This window comes from Xenopus laevis, chromosome 4S (assembly GCF_017654675.1).
Source record: "Xenopus laevis strain J_2021 chromosome 4S, Xenopus_laevis_v10.1, whole genome shotgun sequence".
Lineage (NCBI taxonomy): Eukaryota > Metazoa > Chordata > Amphibia > Anura > Pipidae > Xenopus > Xenopus laevis.
The window spans coordinates 27473067-27494266 of NC_054378.1; the positions used below are offsets into that span (position 1 = coordinate 27473067).

The window sequence follows — 21200 nt, forward strand, 5'->3', positions numbered from 1 at the left end:
CAATTACTCACTGGGGATAGCTGTGCTATCCACTGGGTTTGAAGAGGCATTTAGATTTAAGGGTATGTCCTAACATGACACACTTTCACATATGGGTTATAGGTAGGGTTACCACCTTTTCTGGAAAAAAAATTCCGGCCTTACTATATTCTTGCCATTTTATCCTATTAATTACATTGGCATAAAGCATAATGTTTACCGGCCAGTTGGCAACCCTAGTTATAGGTGATATTTGTTTTTTTGGTGTGCTACCACCATTAATATGGATATTGTCTTAACATTTCTTGTGTTAACATAGGTGTGGTTTTAATAAAGGGAGTGGTCAATACTGGTTTTGATTATCATCCCCCCCCCCACCCCAGTAGGCAAGACAAATTCCCTCAGTATCACAGAAGTTGGACAGCACTGTCATGGATCCATATTACATAAAATTTATTTTAAAAAAAGGCATAACGACACCCGGTTATTAAAATAAATGATCTCACATGCAGGCTAGCTAGAGGTACTATTCTGAAGAGACTACGCTGTGGCTGCTTTCCTGGGTTGTGATTAAGACTTCCTTCATCTTTAAAATATATTATTTTTTTCTGCTCCTGTGTGCTTAAAGAGGTTGTTCATCTTCCAAACACTTTTTTGCCAGTTGAGTTCTTTTCAGATTGCTCACCAGAAATAAAGGCTTGCTTGCTCATCAGAAATAAAGGCTTTTTTCAATTACTTGACATTTTTTGTTTTTACCGTTTTTTCCAAAATTGAAGTCTAAAATTTAATGTTCGTCCCTGGTATTTCAGTCTCAGTTATCCAGGTGCAGATTCAAAATTTTTACATTTAATTGTAACAATTGTTTAAATATCCTACATTTAATTGATACATTTATCAGCAGCATCTGTGGAATATTAGCAACTTTGTATAAATGTAACAGTTGCCTTTAACAAGACTCAGGGACTCTGGTCAGCAGGGACAAAGATAATAAATGTATCAACTAAATGTATCAATTAATTAACAGTTCGAGTTGGTAACACCTCCTCTCAGAGTTGATTCACAAAGATATAACTGGAAAATTAAACTTTGGACTTCAAAATTAGAAAGTAAAAAGAAGTCTATTTTTGGTGAACAAACAAACAAACTGAACTGAAAAAAGTGTTGGAAGGCGAACAACCCAATAACCATCTCAATATGAGTCTGTGGCACTGGAGAGGCTACATTGCACACCTTCCTTTAAGTGTAAGCATAATTTGCTTTGCCTTTTGTTTTTTTTTCTATATCATGCTTGCATGCCAATGTAATACAGTAATGATTTTTTTTTTATTCCAATACCACATAGAAATCACCCTATGTCACAGCTGATTTCTAATCAATTACAGCAGCTGTCCACCCAAAAACTAAAAAAACCAACTTTTTTTGCATGACAAAATATAATTCTAAATAACTTTCTAATATCTATTAATGACACATGTTGAATAGTTGTAAATGTAATTTGTATCCACCCAAATATATTTTGTAATAAATAAAATTGTAAAAGAAAATATCACTTTAATCAACTGTTCAATATACAGTACAAACATTTATATTTTATAGATGGCTTTAAATTTATTTGAAAATGTAATTGCAGCTGAAAGCAGTGGAGACTTGGACTCTTTTTACACAATTCTAAGAGGCAGACCAAGAGAAAAGAAAGGGAAAAACAAAACACACAATTCTTTCAATTACAAATGGTTTTAAAACTAATGAAAATGTTTAACTAATGCATAGTGAAAAGATTCATATTATAAAAAAAGATCCGTTTTCTGATGGAGGACCCCTTTAGAATTCCACGCATCACTGAAACATTGTATAGGTAGGTAGGTAGCGTTCTTCCAGCCAAGATTTCTCACAATGCCTGATAGCATACCTGAGAAGAACAGCAAAAGCTAAAAAACCTGAAAAGCCTAAAGCAAATGCATTAGGCTAGTGCCACATGGGGTTTAAATCAGCCTGTCGAAATATGCATTTTAAGTCCCTACGTGGGCAGTATAGAAATCAGCTGAATGTGTTTGCGCAGGAGCCGACACAACGGTTATGGATGCAAAAAGAGAAGTCTATTGCCTGTGTTGGGACAAATAAAATCGCCCCACGTGGCACTAGCCTTATGGAAGTCTTGGCTGGAAGTTATGCTGATTTCTGATAAACTGTTTTTGGAATATGGCAAACTGAGAAGGAAATGGCAAAACACAGAAAATACTTTCAATAAATATGTATTATTTGAATGGAAATTCCCCATTTAAAAATGTTAAAAAATTGTTTATATGCTCTAAAAACAAATAGCTTAGCGAAAGCCTTGAGTCATCCTTTAAGAGGCAAAACAGCTACCAAAAAGGCTTTTCTTTGTAATGAAATAGTTAAGAATACTGCTTACTCTACATAAGAATCTTTACTTAATGAAATACATTTGGGATATTACATTTTTTTAGCAGATCCAGTGTACACAGCGTCATACTGGGGGGCCCAGGGCCCACCGGGCTGCGGCCTCAGGGGTCCGCCACACCATCCCCCGTGCCGCAAAGTCCGACCCACCGCATACCACACAACCCCGCTGCAAAACACAAAGCCACCAACCTCCCGCCGCCGAGCATTTGCGCCTTTATCTGGCACGTCTGGGTGCATGACATTAAGGAGAGAGGGTCTCCCTGCGCAGGTCTGGGCCAGCGGGGCCCACTGGGTTTTTTCCCAATGTCTCACCAGCCCAGTCCGACCCTGTGTGTACAGCAATGTGTGTTATCACCTATATCAAATATGAATGGAACACTATTGAATGGAATCAAAGCAAGTTTTACTAGACCTAAAATAGTGACCTATAATGTGATTTTGTATGGAGAAAATAAATAAAACAAGAGTAATGCAATTTTTAAACCACAGATACATACATCATCACATGACATGTTATATTCAGCCAGGACAGTTCGACATCGTGCGGCTAATCTAAAGGGTTTATAGTCAGGAAAAGAACCAACAATATTTTCAAAACTTATAACTTCAGACAATTTCATAAAATAGTCCCAAGGAATGCTTCAAGGGACAGATATTGCTTATTCAGAGCAGGGACTACAAAGTCACTAACCATTGGTGGCGGCAGCAGCAGCCCATAAGTTACCGGGGCCAGCAAAAAGCCAAATTTCCCATTTTTAAATTGGAATTTTGGCTTTTCTGGTGCACTCCTAGGCTGCATAAGGGCAATGACATTTCATGCATTCGACTTCAGGGGAACATTGCGTTCTATGCATGCCTTGCCACAGCAATTAGAAACAATTAATTGAAGGATACATTGACGGAGCCACTACTCTTTTGTGGATGCCGGCAAAGAACAAACCAATTAGAGTTATGCAGCTAATAGTAAAGAAAGGATGGTTCCACAAAGATGTGAAGAATGACACCTTTAAAACAAACAAAAAGGCATTATAACAACCACATAATCAACACCAAACATAAAATTCCTGAACAACCAATATATGTTTTTCCTAGAAAAGAGAACACATTTGTTAGATTTAGAATAACATTATAGGTGCTTATGTGGTTTTTTTTCTCTGATGTTGATGGAAACCATAGGTAGAATAATGAAAATGTTAAGCTTCCCCAAAGGGAATAAATGCTACATATTCAAATATAATTAGAAATTATCCAATAGAAAGCCTTTTATTTGCAGCCTTCACAAACAACATTTTCACACTTTTACACAAAAGGGAAAAAATACTCAGATACACCGGGTCTACTATATCAAGTAGAGGAGATCTGAGGCACCTATAGATGACTATGGTTATTTTCTTTTTTTATAAACTGATGTTTTGTTTTTAAATTACATTTGTACTTTTCCCACAATAAAAAAAAACAGTTCATGGACAGCAAGTATTGCAAATTTTCCAGCTTGCAAGTTTATCATGATAGTGATAAATGATTATTCAATTATATTGAAGTTGCAGAGAACATAGTGGTTATAAATTCATGAAGGCATTTGTTGCCACATAATATTGTTTTATTAAAAAAAAAAAAGCTTTCGCTGGGTCTTTCCTGAGAAGCACCCCTATAACATTTGTGATAAAAACATAAATACTGTAAGGGCTTAGGTAGCTGGGATCAGCTTTCTGGGGGTAAAGCAGCCCACGGCACAATCAGAATTCTCAAGGGGGTTGTTTCTTTCTGGCAGTTTATTTTCACTTGCAGCAAAACAACATAAACAATTCAAAATAAAATCCTTGCCACTTAATGGGCTTCTAACTAATACAGGTCAGTTTTCCTAACTACCAGGAGAAGGCCTACCGCCTGTCTCCCCAAAACAAAGAACATACAGGAATATATAAAATCCCAAACCTTTTGGTGATTTCAATCCCTCTCACACACAGCTTTTCTGTGTCTTTTTACCCAGCCAGGAACTCTCCACTCTGGCTTGAGCTGCCTTTTAATTAACCACCTGAGATACCTCAGTACAATTCAAAACACCTGGGCTGGACTAGCAGTCCCGGAACCACTCTGTTAGGAACCTGGGGCATAAATAAGCTCCGTCCTGGACTTTCCCAGGTATCCTGGTAGTGACCTCACCACAATACTTATCCAGAACCTGAATAAGTTAGCTGGCTAGGACACTCTAGCCAGCTAACCACAGCTGCTGTAACATAAATGTGTTGCAGCTTAATCAAATAATATCAAGCAATAGATTTTCTAAACATGAACGTACATTTCTTTCCCAAAATTGGATAAATCTTAAATCCTTTATTAGGATTAAATGGGCTAGGTGATCATATATCACAGATATATATATATATATATATATATATATATATATATATATATATATATATATATATATGTGTGTATGTTTTTTGAGGAAATACTTGGAAGCAAATGAGCTGAAATAGCATTGGTTTGGGAAACATTTTCTCTCGCCATTATGACAATATATATTTCTTATTTGCTTGAATTTAAATAGTTCCTGTTCTGGGATATCAGAGGTCTTGTAGTTGTTGCCAGGTCAGTAAAGCATCTGAGCAAAGAGATTATGTGTAATTGGTGTTGTTCCCACCACTGGAAGAGACCTTTCTGGGTTTCAGGGGGAAATTTCAAATTAGCAATAAAACTAGTCACAGTTTTAGGTTATATTAAGAGGTAAACTTATGTGATGTGGTGACCATTTACCATAATTTAAGAGAATGTAGTATAACAGGATTGGTATCTGAGTTTCTTTCCAAACACTTAATCAAAGTATCCGGTTACATTTTTACTCGTAGTGGAGCGTTGTACTCTTTAAGTCAATGAATTAGTTGTACAGCCACATAATAGTATTTTAGATTAGGGATATCCAAACCCCCTTTGCTATCTATTTCTGGAGGCGATAGCAAAATTCAAACAACCCAACATTAATTTGTTAAAAGCTCTCTGTAATTTCCTTAGCATCTGACTCTGGTAGAGTCCGGAATAAACTACTTTTCCTGGCTCTTCTCTGGGGCGCTAGGCCAATGAGGTAAAAGTTGAAAAACTTGCCTCAGTTGGCAGCACCAACAGCGTATCTTTAAGAGCCAAGCCAAGTGCCATTGCACTTTCCGCACTGGCGTTGAGGCCTCCCCCCAGACTCCTGCGCAGGAAAGGTAAGCGGGTGAGGGAAGCAGCATTGCACAAATCACAAAATTAAATGAGTCTGCAAGAAACATTTGTACTAAATACAGATGTGCAAATTTGCCCAGTGGGGGGTGTGCGAGTCTATGTCTCACTCACAAATGCAACAATATAAGTCTTCTACTAACCACGCAGGTATTTTGCGACATACAATTCTATACTATATACATTGGGAAAAAGGTTATCAAATAATACAGAGAATTGGAGTTGAGTAGGAATGTATCATGCTAATTGAAGAATAAAATGTCAGTAGTCACAGCTTTATCTGGCTTGAAACTGCTAAACTCACACCTCAAGCCCACACTCAAGGTCACACCCCAAGCTCACACCTAAGCTCTCACTCGAGCTCTCACACTTCAAGCTCTCACATTTAAGCTCCCACTCAAGCTCACTTTCAAGCCTACACTCAAGTTCACACCTCAAGCACACACTCAAGGCCACACTTTAGGCTCACACTCAAGCTTTCACACTATATTTATTTGAATTGGGATATACACTTTCTGGAATTTTTTTTCTATCACTTGATAGCCACAATTGGTAGATAGGGTGGTTGAAATGGGCTGTTACTATATCTTGATGAGTATGTGGGGCTGAGAAGCCTATATATAATATGAAGCTTAAAAGAGAGAAGCTCCTCAATAAGGAATAACATTGAAATAGTTATGTAATGTGGCCTAATGTTAGAACGTATATATGGGGAAGAGATGGGGCTCCAGGTGACGAAAGGGAGAATAAGCAAAATCGAGATACGCTGGAGGAGGATTCGAGGGAGATTACACATGAAAATATATGCTCAGCTTTTTGATGGACATCAAAAGAGTTTTGTTGTTATTTCTATGTTGTTTGTATTTCTATTTTTTCTTTGTTGGATTTTTCTTTTCTTTTTTATGTTATTCCTGTAGTGTACATTTTTACTTGGAGAAAAAAAAAAATTCTTAATAAAATATAAGTAAAAAAAAAAAAGAAACTGCTAAACTGAACTTAAATGGGCACATTTTCCCAAATCTGATTTTTAACAACTATTTTGATAAACAAATACCCGATACACGTGACACACAATATAATTTGTTCCATACACATAATATGGGAAGGGGAATCTGCCTCTTTCATAGTATGGTTATGCGTTTGAGTACTTGGAATAGACTTTGTTAGGTAAATTACTTCACTGCATACTTTGGCAATCACAACAAAAGTTACATGTGAGTAGTAATAGAAGGCATTTTTCATATTGTGAGTGCCCAAGATAATGTGTAAAAAAAATAAATAAGTGCATTTTGCCTTTAATTTCTCCCCAATAGGAGATAAAAGCTGCAAAGAGATGTTACTAAACAGAGTTTAGAGAATTGTTTTTCTGTTTAAAGGATTTTGCTGTTTGGCCCTAAAAGCTATGGTGTTCTGGAAGAAAATGCAAGGCAGAAAATTCATTCCAGTGGTCCGTATATTGGAACTCACTTTCCACAGGAAGGCTGGCTTGTGGAGAGGTATATAATTGTTGTGGAAAGCTTAGAATGGCCTCTCTGAACAGGACAATTACCTGTCTGTGCTAGGAACTTCCAGAGAGGCTGGGGGTGCTGCCTGCCACTGCAAGGAGCAGAGGGAGTCAAGACCATGTGACTGAGAATCTAAAGTGATTGAGAAAAGCCAGAAGATGAGCCAGCCCAGAGGCTGGTGAATTGGTATCATCGGTGGGGAGAGTCAACAGGGGTTAGTGAGAAGCCCAAAATATTCTAGGAGTGTGGAAGCCACTCTGAATGGTGAGAACCCGAGTGGGGAAATGTCTTGAATGTGTGCTGTTAAAACGCTATTGAACGGTGTTCATGTTACCTTTATGTTGGGAAGAGCTGGCCTAAATAAACCTGTGTTTTTGCCCGAAGACATGGTGTCCCTGTCTTTATGCTCCTGATCCAACGCTTACCTGACTATCATAGCTAATTTGCCCCAAAAACATTGTGTACAGGTAGCCAGCTTGTCACATATGCTGTTCTGATAAAGGCAGAAAGGAACATTTAAAAATACATACACCTGCTAAAAGGGCTAAATAGTATGGTAAGCACTGCCTTTAAAGGAACACCAAAAAATGAAAATATAATCTATTGTTGCCCTGTACTGGTAAATCTGGTGTATTTGCTTCAGAAACACAACTGTTTTTTATATGAACAAACTGCTGTGTAGCTACAGGGCCAGCCATTCAAGCACAGGATACACAGAAGTTAAATACCTTCTGAAGAATCTCATTGTATACTACAGAGCCTATAAGTTATCTGTTGTTTATCCTGTGATTTTTCACCTTTTTCAGCTTTAAATAGCTGCCCCATGGCTACACAGCAATTTGTTTATATACTATTGTAGAGTTTCTGAAGCAAAACACAATTTTATATTTTCATTACTTTAAAACACTTTCCTTTTTTAGTGTTACTGTTCCTTTAAGAGACTGTGATTAATATAAGTGTTGCTGCTTATCCCTGTGCTTCAGCTGTTCAGTAGGAGGCTATGCAAGCCATGTTAAAGGGACTGTTGAAAGTCAGTGGAAGTAAAAGTTATGGGTCACACTGGATGTTAAATTAACTGAATCTGTGGTGTGGCATGAACTGCTGCTATTTATTCTACCACAGCAGGAGGACTCTAGTGAACAATGAAAGGGACTGTCCACTCACTTGTGGTTGCCAGAGACATTAATGAGGAACTGTTGAGTTGTGGGGAACAGGGCCGCCATTAGAAATCATGGGGCTCCATACAACAAAATTTTTGGGACCCCCTAGGCCCCACCCACCCGGGCCCCACCCACCCCAGTCCTCAAGCCCCACACCACAGTTAAAAGATTAGACAGACATCTGCGCTAAAAACGGCAAACCCTCCATACACAAGTTATAAAAAGACATTAATGGTCAGGGCCCTCTTATGAGTTAAAAAAAACAAAAAAACAAAAAAAAAAAAACTGTGCTGCCACGGCCCCCCATAAAAGTTTTTTTTTAAAAAAAATTAGTGACCAGAGACCCCCTATAAGTTAAAAAAAAAAAAACATTGGCTCCAGGGCCCCATAAACTTTTTTTTCTCAAAAAACATTTGTGCCAGGGCTTCCCCTTAGAAGTTAAAAAGAAACATTAGGGCACCAGAGAATATTTTTTTAAAAAACATTGGTGGCAGGGGCCTATAGAGTATTAAAATAATACATTGGTGGCCAGGGGTTTAATAAAATAAAAAAAAACACACATTGGTGTTCAGTAGAACTTCAACTTTGGTTCTTCGGACTACGGCAGATGCGGCTTGGCAGTCAAGGGGTACCCGGCAATTTTGAAAAGTGCAGTACAGCCGGGCCCCCCTTAAGGCCCGATACAGTAGTACACCCTGTGCCCCCTGATGGCAGCCCTGGTGGGGAAACCACAAAGTTTTGAATGTGGAACAATCAAAACAGGTGAGACACCTGTAAGGGGTGGTTCACCTTTAAATTAACTTTTAGTATGATGTAGAGAGTGATATTCTGAGACAATTTGAGATTTGTTTTCATTTATTATTTGTAGTTTTTGAGTTATTTAGCTTTTTATTCAGCAGCTCTTCAATTTGCATCTTAACCAATCTGGTAACTAGGGTTCAAATTACCCTATCAACCATGCAGTGAAATGAATACGAGACTGGAATATGAATAGGATAGGCTTGAATAGAAGGATCAGTGATAAAAAGTAACCATACATTTGTAGCCTTACAGAGCATTCGCTTTTTAGAAGGGAGTCAGCGACACCCATTTGAAAGCTGCAAAGAATAATAAGAAAAATTACTATAAAACTATAACAAATAAAAAAATGAAAGCCAATTGAAAAGTTGCTTAGAATTGGCCGTTCTATAACAGAATAAAAATTACCTTAACGGTGACCCACACCTTTAAGTGAGAAGTAAAGTGAGAGTCCTGAAATCTTTGACTCCCAAGCTATGTGTGTGAACATAGCCAGAGTAAATAATGGGTGAAAAATGGTACAGTGATTGTTAATGATTATAAGCCAGTCAGAGTGTCTGAGTGGCTTGGGTTGCTCACTAACTTTTTACATTTGAAAGGACTCGCTGATAAAAAAAAAAAAAAAAAAAAAGGTTGGGGACCCCTGGTTTATATAAACAAGCTGCTGTGCAGTCCTTGGGGCAGCCATTCAAGGCACATGCTACATAGCAGATAACAGATGCACTCTGCAGAATACCATTGTATTCTATTAACGAGCATATATATTATTTAAGTAACCTGTGCCTTTTCTCCTTTTCAGCTTCAATGGCAGCCCCCATAAGTACACAGCATCTTGTTTATATAAATAATAGTAGTCTTTCTAAATCAAACACAACTTTTACCAGTGAAGGGTAAAAGTACATTATATACTGTAGTGCATAAAGTACCCCTTATTGTAAAATGTAAGGAGATTATAAATCACAGAGGAGTTCCATTACCATATAAAAGCACAAGCCCAAAGGCTAAAAGCATTTTTTAAGGATATAATTTAAAGGATGTTCATGGCTTTTGTGCATTATATCTGAATTACTTCTAAACACTTTAATTTTTAAGGGTTACTGTTCCTTTAACATCTGAAAAAGTCCAGCCATTCCAAACTCTCTGAGGGAGAGTGAAACAACCTGGTGCCTGACTCTGTACCGGACTGCTAACAAACCGCATTAAATTTGTTACAGGCACTTCTTGACCCCTTTGATATTTTATTTATTGCCACTTTAGTTCTACTGATTTTAGGAAAGGATCAGCATTTACTTGGAGATTTTTTTTCTGGACCAATGCAAGAATTTTATATGTACAATTTTCAAAACTCTGTATATTTTTGGGCTAAATACATTTCTCAGTTTTTCACAACTGAAGGGTGCTACTGGATCCTTGATTGTAATGATGGCTTATTTGGGGCTTCTAGTATTGGAGTTTGTGTAGGTACCCTGGGAAGCTATTACACGAAGCAGTTGGGGGCCCATTCTTGAAGAACGTTCTTCCACAAACACCTCCAGGTAAATACATTCTCTGGTAGGCCTGGCAGTTTTATATTACTATTCCTAATGCAGTGAGTGCCCCATACATAGTAGATTCTATATGTGACTTTTATAGGGTTAGTCAATAACAACCTACAACATTATAAGCCATATGGAAGGAAAACAAATGCAGAAAGCCTAACCAATAATGAAAGTACTCATGATTGTCGTAGGACCTCCAGCTCTGCTAAGGACGCTCCCTAGAAATGTTTTTTTTTACACATTAAACACACATTCATGTATACTAGTTTTATTATAATTAGCTTTTTTTTTTGTTTTCCACACATGTATACACTCACACACACGTTTACACAAATTTATACACTTTTAGAGCTGTACACACATGCATACACAAACACACACTTATAGGTTGTTTTTTTTAGTTCTTTATTTTATCAGTTTTCCTCGTTATTCCCCTAAAAACTGCTGATTTCACATTGTGACTATTGACTATTCTGACCGTTGACCACGCAATCAGATCAGTTCTTTTGTTATTTTATTGATTGACCTAATTATAATAGCAGTCAGGTGCTTTGCTCACAGAAGCCGAATTGGCAGCCGAGAAAATTCATATGCACTTTTTATTTGGGGTTCGCACATTCCAGCTGCTTTGGTATATCTATGAATATTGGGCATCAAACTGTTCAGTAGACCCTCCGCATCAATATTTATTGTGTGTGTTTTATAATTGTATGTAAGAAATTGGGTGAGATAAATGCAGCCAATTGCAATAGTTTTAGGCGAATTTCAGAAATGTCATAAAAGCCGCTGCCTTTATCGTAGCTTTGCAGTATGGTAGTTTGGAGTAGAAAGACATAATTACTTATTTTGGATTCATCAGAATGTGTACTTTACAAAAATATACGGTTTGGGTTTTTTTTTGTGCTGTAAAGTGGACTTGTGGCACATAATAGGCAATCAAGGGTCTTTGTTCACAGAAGGTGAATCGGCAGCGCGAGAATATTCATATGCAATATTATTTGGGGTCCGCACATACCAGCTACTTTGGTATATCTATGCACATTTGGTATCAAACTATTCAGTAGACCCTTGACAACAATATTTAGGGTGTTTTCCAATTGTATGTAAGAAACGGGGTATGATAAATTTGGCCACTTGCAATATTTTTAGGCGATTTGCAGAAATGTCATAAAAACCAATGCCTTTAGCGTAGCTTTGCAGTTGAGTAGTTTGGAGTAAAAAGACAAAATTAACCATTTTGGATTCATCAGAATGTGTTTTTTCCAAATAAAATTGGTATATGATAATTTTTGTACCTTTTATCCCACATAAAATTGGCATTGTTTATAAATTAGTGTAGCCATCAAATAACTAAGCAAAAGGTAGATTCTGGGGTCTTTACAAGCCATTTACTTCAATAAACCTATGTACATCGGGTATCAAACTGTTCAGTGGACCCCATGCTTTCATATTTGGGATGATTTATCTTGATACCTAATAGTATGTGGGAACTAAGATGCTGCAGGGTGGAAGTTTTGAGGTGATTTTTGGAAATGTCACCAAAATTGACAAATTTAGGAAAGGTTTGCGGCTTGGTGTTTTGGAGTAAATACCCAATTTGGATTTGGGGGAATGTGTAGTTTGCGAAAATATATGGTTTTCTAGGGTGAATGTACTTTTTTCTGCCTTTACTCCCCCCCCAACTATATAAATGTTTTGATTTTGCAGTATCTGGAATTACAGAACTGATAGCTCAAATGGGGTGTCTATATTTTGGGGCCCCTATATGCCACATACTTAGGTAAATCAATACATATTGGGTATCAAACTGTTCAGTGGAGTAGGATGTTTTACATTGGTACCTAATGATGTGTGGGGGATATGATGCTGTAGATTGGAAGCTCTGAAGTCATTTTTTAAAAAAAAAAATCACCAATTTCTATATAAGTTATAAATTTAGGAAAGAATTGCAACATGGCAGTTTATGGATGTATTTCATTTTGCCTCACAAATCTTTTAGGAAAATATTCATCCAGAATTACTACTAATTTTACTATGTCTGATACAAAATCATATCCCATGTCTACAGAAATATAACTTTTAGCAATAAAAGCCTTTTAGCAATTGGCAGCAGATTAATATTTACAGGGCCGGCCTTAGGCTGAATAGACCAATCGAACCCCTTGCCCATGGGGGCACCACACAATAGAAGTAGCAAGGACAAGCTGGACCTTTCCACAATGGCAGATGCTGCCTGGCTCCAATCACAATTGCATCTTCAATGTGAGACCTACTTTCTGCGATCTTCCTGTCTCCAGGCTGTCTCCTGGAGAGCAAGCAGGGGGCACAAACAAGAAGAGCCAAGAGTTGTAGTGATCAAATTAGAGTCTGGAGTCCCTGACAGTAATTCACATTTCCTGCCCACACACTGGCTGCTGTTCATGAGGGACAGGAAAGAATTTTCTTAAAGGAATAGTAACATCAAAAAAATGTATAATTTAAAGTAATAAAAATATATAATGCAGTGTTGCTTTACATTGGTAAACACAACTATTGTTTATACAAATAAGCTGCTGTGTAGCAATGGGGGCAGCCATTCAAAGAAGAAAAGGCTTAGGTTACACAGCAGATAGCAGATAAGCTCTGTAGAACATAATGGTGTTATCTATTATCCAATATTTAACCTGTGCCATATAGTCTTTTTTCAATTTCCGGCTTGTTTATATGAAAAGATACCGCAGTATTCGAGCGCTGACTTCCAGAATGCGAAAAAGTCTATTTCCACAAGCCATCAGTTATCTCAACTCCCAAGGACTGAACTGAATATATTCATAAGGAACTGAATTTATGTCAACTTTGCCCAGCATGACCGTGTACTAGAGTGGTTGTCGGGGGGGTTCTGGAGGAGCGCCATTTCATTTCTACTATGCACCGTCTATACTGTATATGGCTGAAATGACAATAAAATCCACTTGACTTGACGAACTACAGTCCTGTTTCTGAAGCAAACAGATCAGTTTTACCAGCGCAGGACAAGAGTACATGATATTTTCATTACTTTAATACACTTTCATCTTTTGGTGTTACCGTTCCTTTAAAGCTGGCTGGGCTCTGAAAAAACATGGCTGAAAGCAAATTGGGGGCTCCGTGGCTGGCTGCTTCCCAGATCCCCACTCCCATGCAGGAAAAATACTGGTTAGGACTTTATACATGAAATTGCCTCTGTCAAATCTCCTATGAGTCTGTGGGTAATAGTTACCATCCTACTAGGAGTTCTGGGGGTATTTATACATGAAATAGTCAGTGTGCAATCCTATGATTTCTGGGGGTATAGTGTGCCATCCTGCTATAAGTTCTAAAACAAATAGCAGCTTTCATCCGGGGACCATTTTTTCCTCTGACAAGTCATCAGTGACATTTCTATCCGCAAACAGCACATGGGCCAAGTCCATGCAATGTAAAATGCAGGCTTACACAGGGGTTTGGGAAGACCAAGCAGGCTTGGTAAATATAGGTACCAATGACAAAGTTAGAGCGGGTGATGTCCTCAAAAATGATTTTTAAAAAAAACTAGGTGTAAAGTTGAGGGCAAGGACTTATCTGTGCCACGAGCAACGTTAAGAAAACAGTGGGAGCTTAGGGAGATTAATGCGTGGCTGAGAGATTGGTGTAAGGCGGAAGAATTTGGGGTTTTGGAGAACTTGGCTGATTTATCAATCAGTTAGAGGGTCTTTGCCAGGAATGAGTTGCACCTAAATGATGATGGTGTAGCTGCTTTGGGAGAGATGATAGCTAAAGGGTTCAGTAAAGGATTACGTAGAAGAAAAGTTAGATGAGATAATGGGCAAAGGAAGGGAAAACAGAGGAGGAACCTTGGTTGGGGGTAGGTGCCACCTTTTGCTAACTTTTTTACCGGCTGGTGGGGGGCGGGTACAAAAAGGGGTGGGGTGTGACATCAAAGGTGGCGGGTTGTAACGTAAAGGGGCGGGGCCACAGCGCGGCCAGGAGAAAAACAGAGGAAAAATCTAAGTTTACAGGGGATTGTGGGCAGGCCGAGTAGTCTTTTTAAGGGTATTACAAATTTACCGGCAGCTACATTGCTGGTTAATTTGTAATATCGCCTGGCCTTGGTAGGTGTTTTACCGGCTGGGCCGGTAAAATACCGGTAGGGTGGCAACCCTAGTTGGGGGTAATGTTAAAGGAGAAGGAAAGACAAAACATACTTATGGTCCCCTTGTGTAGCCCTTCTATAGCCCTCCTCAATCGCTAGGTTTTTTAAAAAAAATACTTTTATATTTTATTTATAACTTGAACTTGCTCATTCCCCATTGCTGAGGAGGAGACACTGCCGCCATTTTAGTTAGTAAGTGGATTACTGCGCATGTGCCAAATTCCTGACCCCAGGCTCTCCTCCTCATTAACATGCCATTATGCATGCAGAGCAGGGAAGTCAGTGCTCCCGGTCTGCAGCATTTCCATCATTATAGTTTTAAAAGAAATCAGGAGTAAGTTTCACAGTATTACACTGTGCACCAAAATATATTGAGCTCCAAATAGTCATGTGCAGCGCTCCTGACCATACACAGCTGACAGTGTTTCTACTCGCTCCTGTTCCCTCCCCCATCTGCTAGCCGGCAGCCTTGAGCGTTGTCATGGAGACGAGAGGCGTGTATTCCAGTTGGCTGGTGGGCGGGCTAGACTGGGAAGCAGAAGAACATGCAAATAGATCGGAGGCACTGAGGGAAGGGATATTATAATTAGGAAGATGCGCAGACTGTAGAATGTGACTCTTCTGTGCCAGAGGCAGCAGAGAGAGAATGCTAAAGAATTTAAGTGACATCACCCGACCAGGAGACTCAGCTTGTGCAGGCAGTACAGAGAAAAGAGACAGCCTTGATCCGCTCAGTGCAGTAAATGCTAAAACAGAAAGCCTCTGATTTAAGCCAACATGTATATTAACCTTTCCTTCTCCTTTAAGGACAGGGAGGACAACATGTCATATGTTAATTATGGTACCAGTATTAAATGTATGTTTGCAAATGCAAGGAGTCTGACTGGCAGGTCTGAACTGAGTCATAATAGGCCCTGGCATTCCAAGTACACAAAGGCCCACATTATCCTCCACAAACCCACAAATAGTGACTGTCTATGGGACCTTACAGCAGCCCCTGTAGAATTTCCCTGAACCCAAAGATTGCCAGTCCGGGCCTGCAGTGACTGGTAAAATGATAGAGCTGGAGGTGCTGGCGCTGGAGGAAAAATATGATGTAATTGGTGTGCCCAAAACATGGATGAATGAGTCGCATGACTGAGCAGTTAACATCAGCGGCTATACTTTGTTTTGGAGGGACAGAGGCAATAGAAAAGGAGGAGTGGTTTGTCTGTTTGTTAGGCAGGTTTTAGAAGCTTATATAAAGGATGAGGTAATGTTAGAAAACGAGGGGGCTGAAGTCTTATGGGTGGAGCTCTTCATTGATTGTAAAGAGTCCAGCAAATTAGGGTGGCCATAGACTCCAAGATCCGCTCGTTTGGCGACATCGCCAAACAAGCGGATCTTTCCCCGATATGCCACTAAACTGCATGGCTATATCGGGGTAATTCGAACGTTCGGCCGTATGGTACGGCTCCAACGGGTCGGTCGGGTAAAAATCCAACCTTCCCGATCGATATCGTGGCCAGATATCGATCGGGAAGACCCGTCGGAAGCCCCCATACACGGGCAGATAAGCTGTCAAATCGGTCCAAACGACCGATATCGGCAGCTTTATCTGCCCGTGTATGGCCACCTTAAATTGTAGGAGTATGCTATAGATCCCCCTAATGTAAGCGAGGAGGAGGAGGCTAAGATCCTGATGCAAATAGAAAAGGCTGCTAATTTGGGGTAAGCAATGCTAATGGGTTATTTTAATTACCCAGATATTGACTGGAGCAAAAGTACAGCCAGGACAGTTAATGGGAACAAGTTTGTAAATTTAAAAAATTGTTGAGGAGCCAACCAGAAAAATGCTATTCTGGATCTAGTGATCTTTAATGACCCAGAATGTATAGCTAATGTGCAAGTAATTGAATCCCTGGGTAATAGTGACCATAATGTGATATTTAATGATTGGTGCAAAAAACAAATATACACTGGGACAACAAAAACCCTTCATTTCAGTAAAGCTTATTTTAGTGCTCAAAGCACTTCCCTTCTGAGCATAGATTGGGGGTAGTATGTTTTCAGCTAAAAACACAGAACAGAAGTGGTTGTCATTTAATATTATATTAAATCATTACTCTATTTAGAATCACCAAGAATCACCCTGTGTGGCTTAATATAGAAGTAAAGAAGTTAATAGGAGAGAAGAGAAAGGCATTTAAAAACTACAAGTCTGTAGAGACAGAAACTACATTTAATGAATATAAACACTATAATAAATGTTGTAAAACCACAATCCGGAAGGCAAAGATAGGAAATGAGGAGCGCATTGTGGCAGAGGCCAAGACTAACCCCAAAAAGTTTTTCAAGTATATTAATAGTAAAAAGAGAGTGTTGCTCATTTAAATAATGGTATTAGTATGGTTGTAGAAGATACAAAAAAGGAAAATGTGCTAAATCAGTTATTTTCTTCAGTGTACACAATAGAGAAGTCAGAGTTCCCAGGCCCACCTCATAGCTGCACTGTTGGCTCAGCTCAGTCTAGTTAAGTGGCTTATTTAGGATATGGTTCATAAAGCTTTACTAAAAATAAATGTGAAGAATTTGCCAGGGTCAGATAGCATACACCACCGGATTCTGAGCTTAGCTCAGTTTTAGCACCTCTATTTCTGATTTTCTCAGATTCGCTTTCATCTGGTATGGTGCCTATGGATTGAAGGAAAGCTGATGTCATTCCAATATTTAAAAAGGCATTAGGATCTCAGCCTGGCAATTATAGGCCAGTAAATTTGATATCTATGGTGGACAAATTATTCCAAGGCTTGTACGGGATCACATTCAAATTGTTGTCCTAGCAAATGGCATTAAGAGAAGCAATCAGCATGGCTTTATGAAGGAAAGGTCATGTCAGACAAATTTGATTGCTGGACAGAGGGGTGGCAGTAGATTTGATCTATTTGGATTTTGCCAAAACTTTTTATACCGTGCGCCACAAATGACTGCTTTCTAAACTAAGGTCTGTTTGGCTTAATGAAGTCGTTTGTACATGGACAGGAAACTGGCTACAGGATCGGGTACAGAGGGTGGTTATTAATGGTACATCCTCTACCTTGCAACAGGATCTTGATAAACTGGCAATCTGGGCAGCTAATCGGCGGATGAGATTCAATGTGGATAAATGTAAAGTCAGGCACCTGGAATTTAAAAATATCCAAGCCACTTATACCCTTAATGGGACTGAACATCATATTGTTAATTCTATGTAATTTGTTATCTACATAATGTGGAGTATAAATAATGTCATTAAAAAGAAAAATGTAGAAAGAATAGATGCAAATGCAAAGATGCAAATAAAAAGAAATTTTTTAACCAACAATAACAGGTAGCATCAGAGGCGTAACTACCGGGGGAGCCTGGTGGTGCGAGTGGGTCAGGGTCCACACCCCCTCAGGGCCCCCCTGCATCTCGCGCACCACTGAGTTCTTCAGTTCAGAGGCCGTTTCCAGGTGTACGGAGGGGGGCCGGGGCCCGGCTGCACGTCCCGTGCCAGGGCCCGCCCCCCTCTAGTTACGTTTCTGGGTAGCATTGTAAAGTTTGTATCCATTGGGGTAACGGCAGTACAAACAAAGGTACATTCATAATTATTCCTGTGGGATTGTCGGTTTTTTAAACCTATTTTACTATGTTACACAGACTGAACTTACTTGGATAAAAAGTACTGCTGGGATTAATGACTTTAATGGTTATACCGAGCTCAGTAGAAGAGGTTAGGAGAAAAAAATAGGCGCAGACAGATAGAGCAGAGTTTCTATGAGAACCAGCAATGTCATGTCTTCATTGGCTGCTAAATTACAGGGTGCATTTATTAATCTAAGAGAAGAACTAAGCATGCTCAGTAGCCAACTGCCAAAGGAAATTACTGAGGAAGTGGCAGAGGAGAAGGAATCAGAAACTTAAGTGATTACATGGATGCTGCAGCCAAAATATTAACCGACTTTTTTGTGGGGGGTTTATATGTCATTTAAGTCTTATAATAACCATCTTTAGAAAACTTTTCTCTGTGAAAATATATGTCAGGGACCAAAGAAATGTGTCCAAACTATCTTTTCTATACTATTTTTCTTGCGTTACTGCAAATTTTGTTTCTTGCCTATAAAATGAAACAGAAAATCAGTACATAAAAACATCAATTATAAAACTATACATTCCACTGGATTAAAAGTATCAAATATGGACATACTTTTTTTTACCAGCACACACCAGCTTGACATTAGACAGACCTCTCAAATAATTAAAAATAGTTACCTTCAAATTTCTACTAACACATCTTTTATAGCACTCAGGAAATTCAAATGAAACATGAAAATGTGGAAGATAATTATCTTACCTTTTGGGTCTCTGGATCGATTAGCCAATTCCATGCCCCCGTGGCAGTGCAAACAGAGACCACTATAAGTATCACTGGTAGTGAAAGATTACAGTTAAAATTTGACTATAATTAAAATGAAGTTAATTAAATTAAGTTATATATATATATATATATATATAATATATATATATATATATATATATATATATATATACACATACACACACATATATATAACCGATGCAGGGACCAGCACACTCTAGTAAAGGTGAATTACAGTGTTTTTATTTGTAACCAGTGCTGGAATTTGGGCGGGATGCGGCGGGACGGGATTCCGCTACTTCTTTTTTTTCACTAAAAAGCATCCCGTCAGGCGGGATGCTATTGTTCAAAATACCGGAGCTTTTTTTTAGAGACTCCAGAGCAGGCAGACGGGTGGGAGGAGGGACTGTTAATTAAAAAAAAGAAAGAAGAGGACTTAACATTGCCCTGGGAGGCATAAATCCCATCTATCTGTCATATGATACTGTTCTTGGATGCCAGTTTTTTTACCTATTAGTGTCTACTCAGCATCATATACTTCTGTCATGTCAGGGCTTAATGCCTCTATTTGTTATATACTGCAGTGAGCTCTGGCATGCCTAGTGATTAAAGTGATTATTGGCATTTCTTGGGTTAATTACATCCATTTTCTATTGTGGTTGCTAGCATTTCTGGTGTTAAAGTTGATCATTTTCTACAGTGACTACTAGCATAATGGATCAGTATTTGAGTTGCCAATCTAACACAGTCCAACAGCAATCAACATGTCACATTTAAACCAAAAAGGGATGTATGTAAAAAATAAAGGCATTGATTATAAAATGTTTTCCAGGTTAGTGTTAATGTGACCTGTTGCTTGCTGTTGTTAATAAACATGGAAATAGTAAAAAGTTTTTTAAATTGGCCGAAACAAGAAAGTATTGGTGGGTGTGGCTTATTATAATGATGGGCGTGGCTAAAAAATTCCACGGTGTGCTACGCACACCGCACATACCATCCCTCCACTTTTTGATCCCAATTCAAGCACTGTTTGTAACACAGCATTGTCCAACATTTTGGTCCCACCTGGGGACTTTTATCAAGGATGATGTGCTCTGAGTGAACAATAATTTAAATACCCTCCCCCTCTTGTGAATTTTGGCGCCCTTGTGACGTCATCAGTCCTTTTTCAGTTGTTTGGTAATCTTGGTGCCAAAGAAGCATACTATGAATTACTACGCCTGAAAAAGAAAGAGGTGGAACTGCACCTCCATGGCATCTCTCTGTCAGATTATAATCGTAAACACAAGATCCCAAGGGGATTCCGCATAACCAACACACCTACCATCGGGAGAGCAAACCCTGAGTTTTGTAAACGGTGGTGCCAGATCCTGGACCGATGTTCTTTGGATCTGATCCTACTAGTGACAGAGGAAGTGGGCCCTGAACTGAGACAGCTGAGGAGTGATCTGGAAGCCTATGAGACCACACACAGACCGGTCATAATTGCAGACAAAGAAATTAACTGGCAAGCCAGGCTACAGGAGCAGGTAGCAAAATATAAGGCAGACATACTTGCATTCAAAAATTCTAAAAGATTGAGAGTGAACCAGGACAACAAATAGTCCTGAGTATACCGCTGGTTACAAGGAGGCGTTCCCCTTAAGAGAAGAACAGTGACACACCAACCGCAAAGACCACTGGGATACCAGTCCAGCAGTGAAGGATCGAACAGCAACCGCAAGTTCATCACTACAGGAGGAACAGCCGCATCAGACCCGACACCCTCTGCTTCATCTCCAATATCTGTATAGTCTTTTTTAGGGGGAGCCCCGGCCACCAAAGACCCTGGAAAACCACCGGCAGGGGCGGGCGCAAACACTATGGCACGCACAAGATCGCAGAATACGGACAGGCAGTAAAACAGGAGGAAATGATATTCAATCGCTCCTCACACAGCCTTACAGCCTCTGAGAAATGACTGCTGCACAAAGGTCTAAGCTTCGTCCCAACGGTGAGTAATCACCCTTTTGAAAATGTAGACAATTTTAAATTTACACGCCAGCTCAA

At 39.1% G+C, this 21200-nt stretch overlaps 1 protein-coding gene across 1 annotated transcript in view; it reads right to left on the reverse strand.

Moving 5' to 3' along the window:
• LOC108715353 (nuclear envelope phosphatase-regulatory subunit 1) overlaps positions 1-21200 on the reverse strand; it is a 38600-nt gene that overhangs the window by 3625 nt on the left and 13775 nt on the right. The window contains exons 3-5 of the mRNA XM_018260429.2: positions 19128-19201; positions 3298-3407; positions 2901-2955 (exon numbers count right to left, since the gene is read on the reverse strand). Of these exons, the coding sequence (XP_018115918.1) occupies positions 2901-2955; positions 3298-3407; positions 19128-19201 (239 nt within the window). The remainder of the gene's footprint in view (positions 1-2900; positions 2956-3297; positions 3408-19127; positions 19202-21200) is intronic.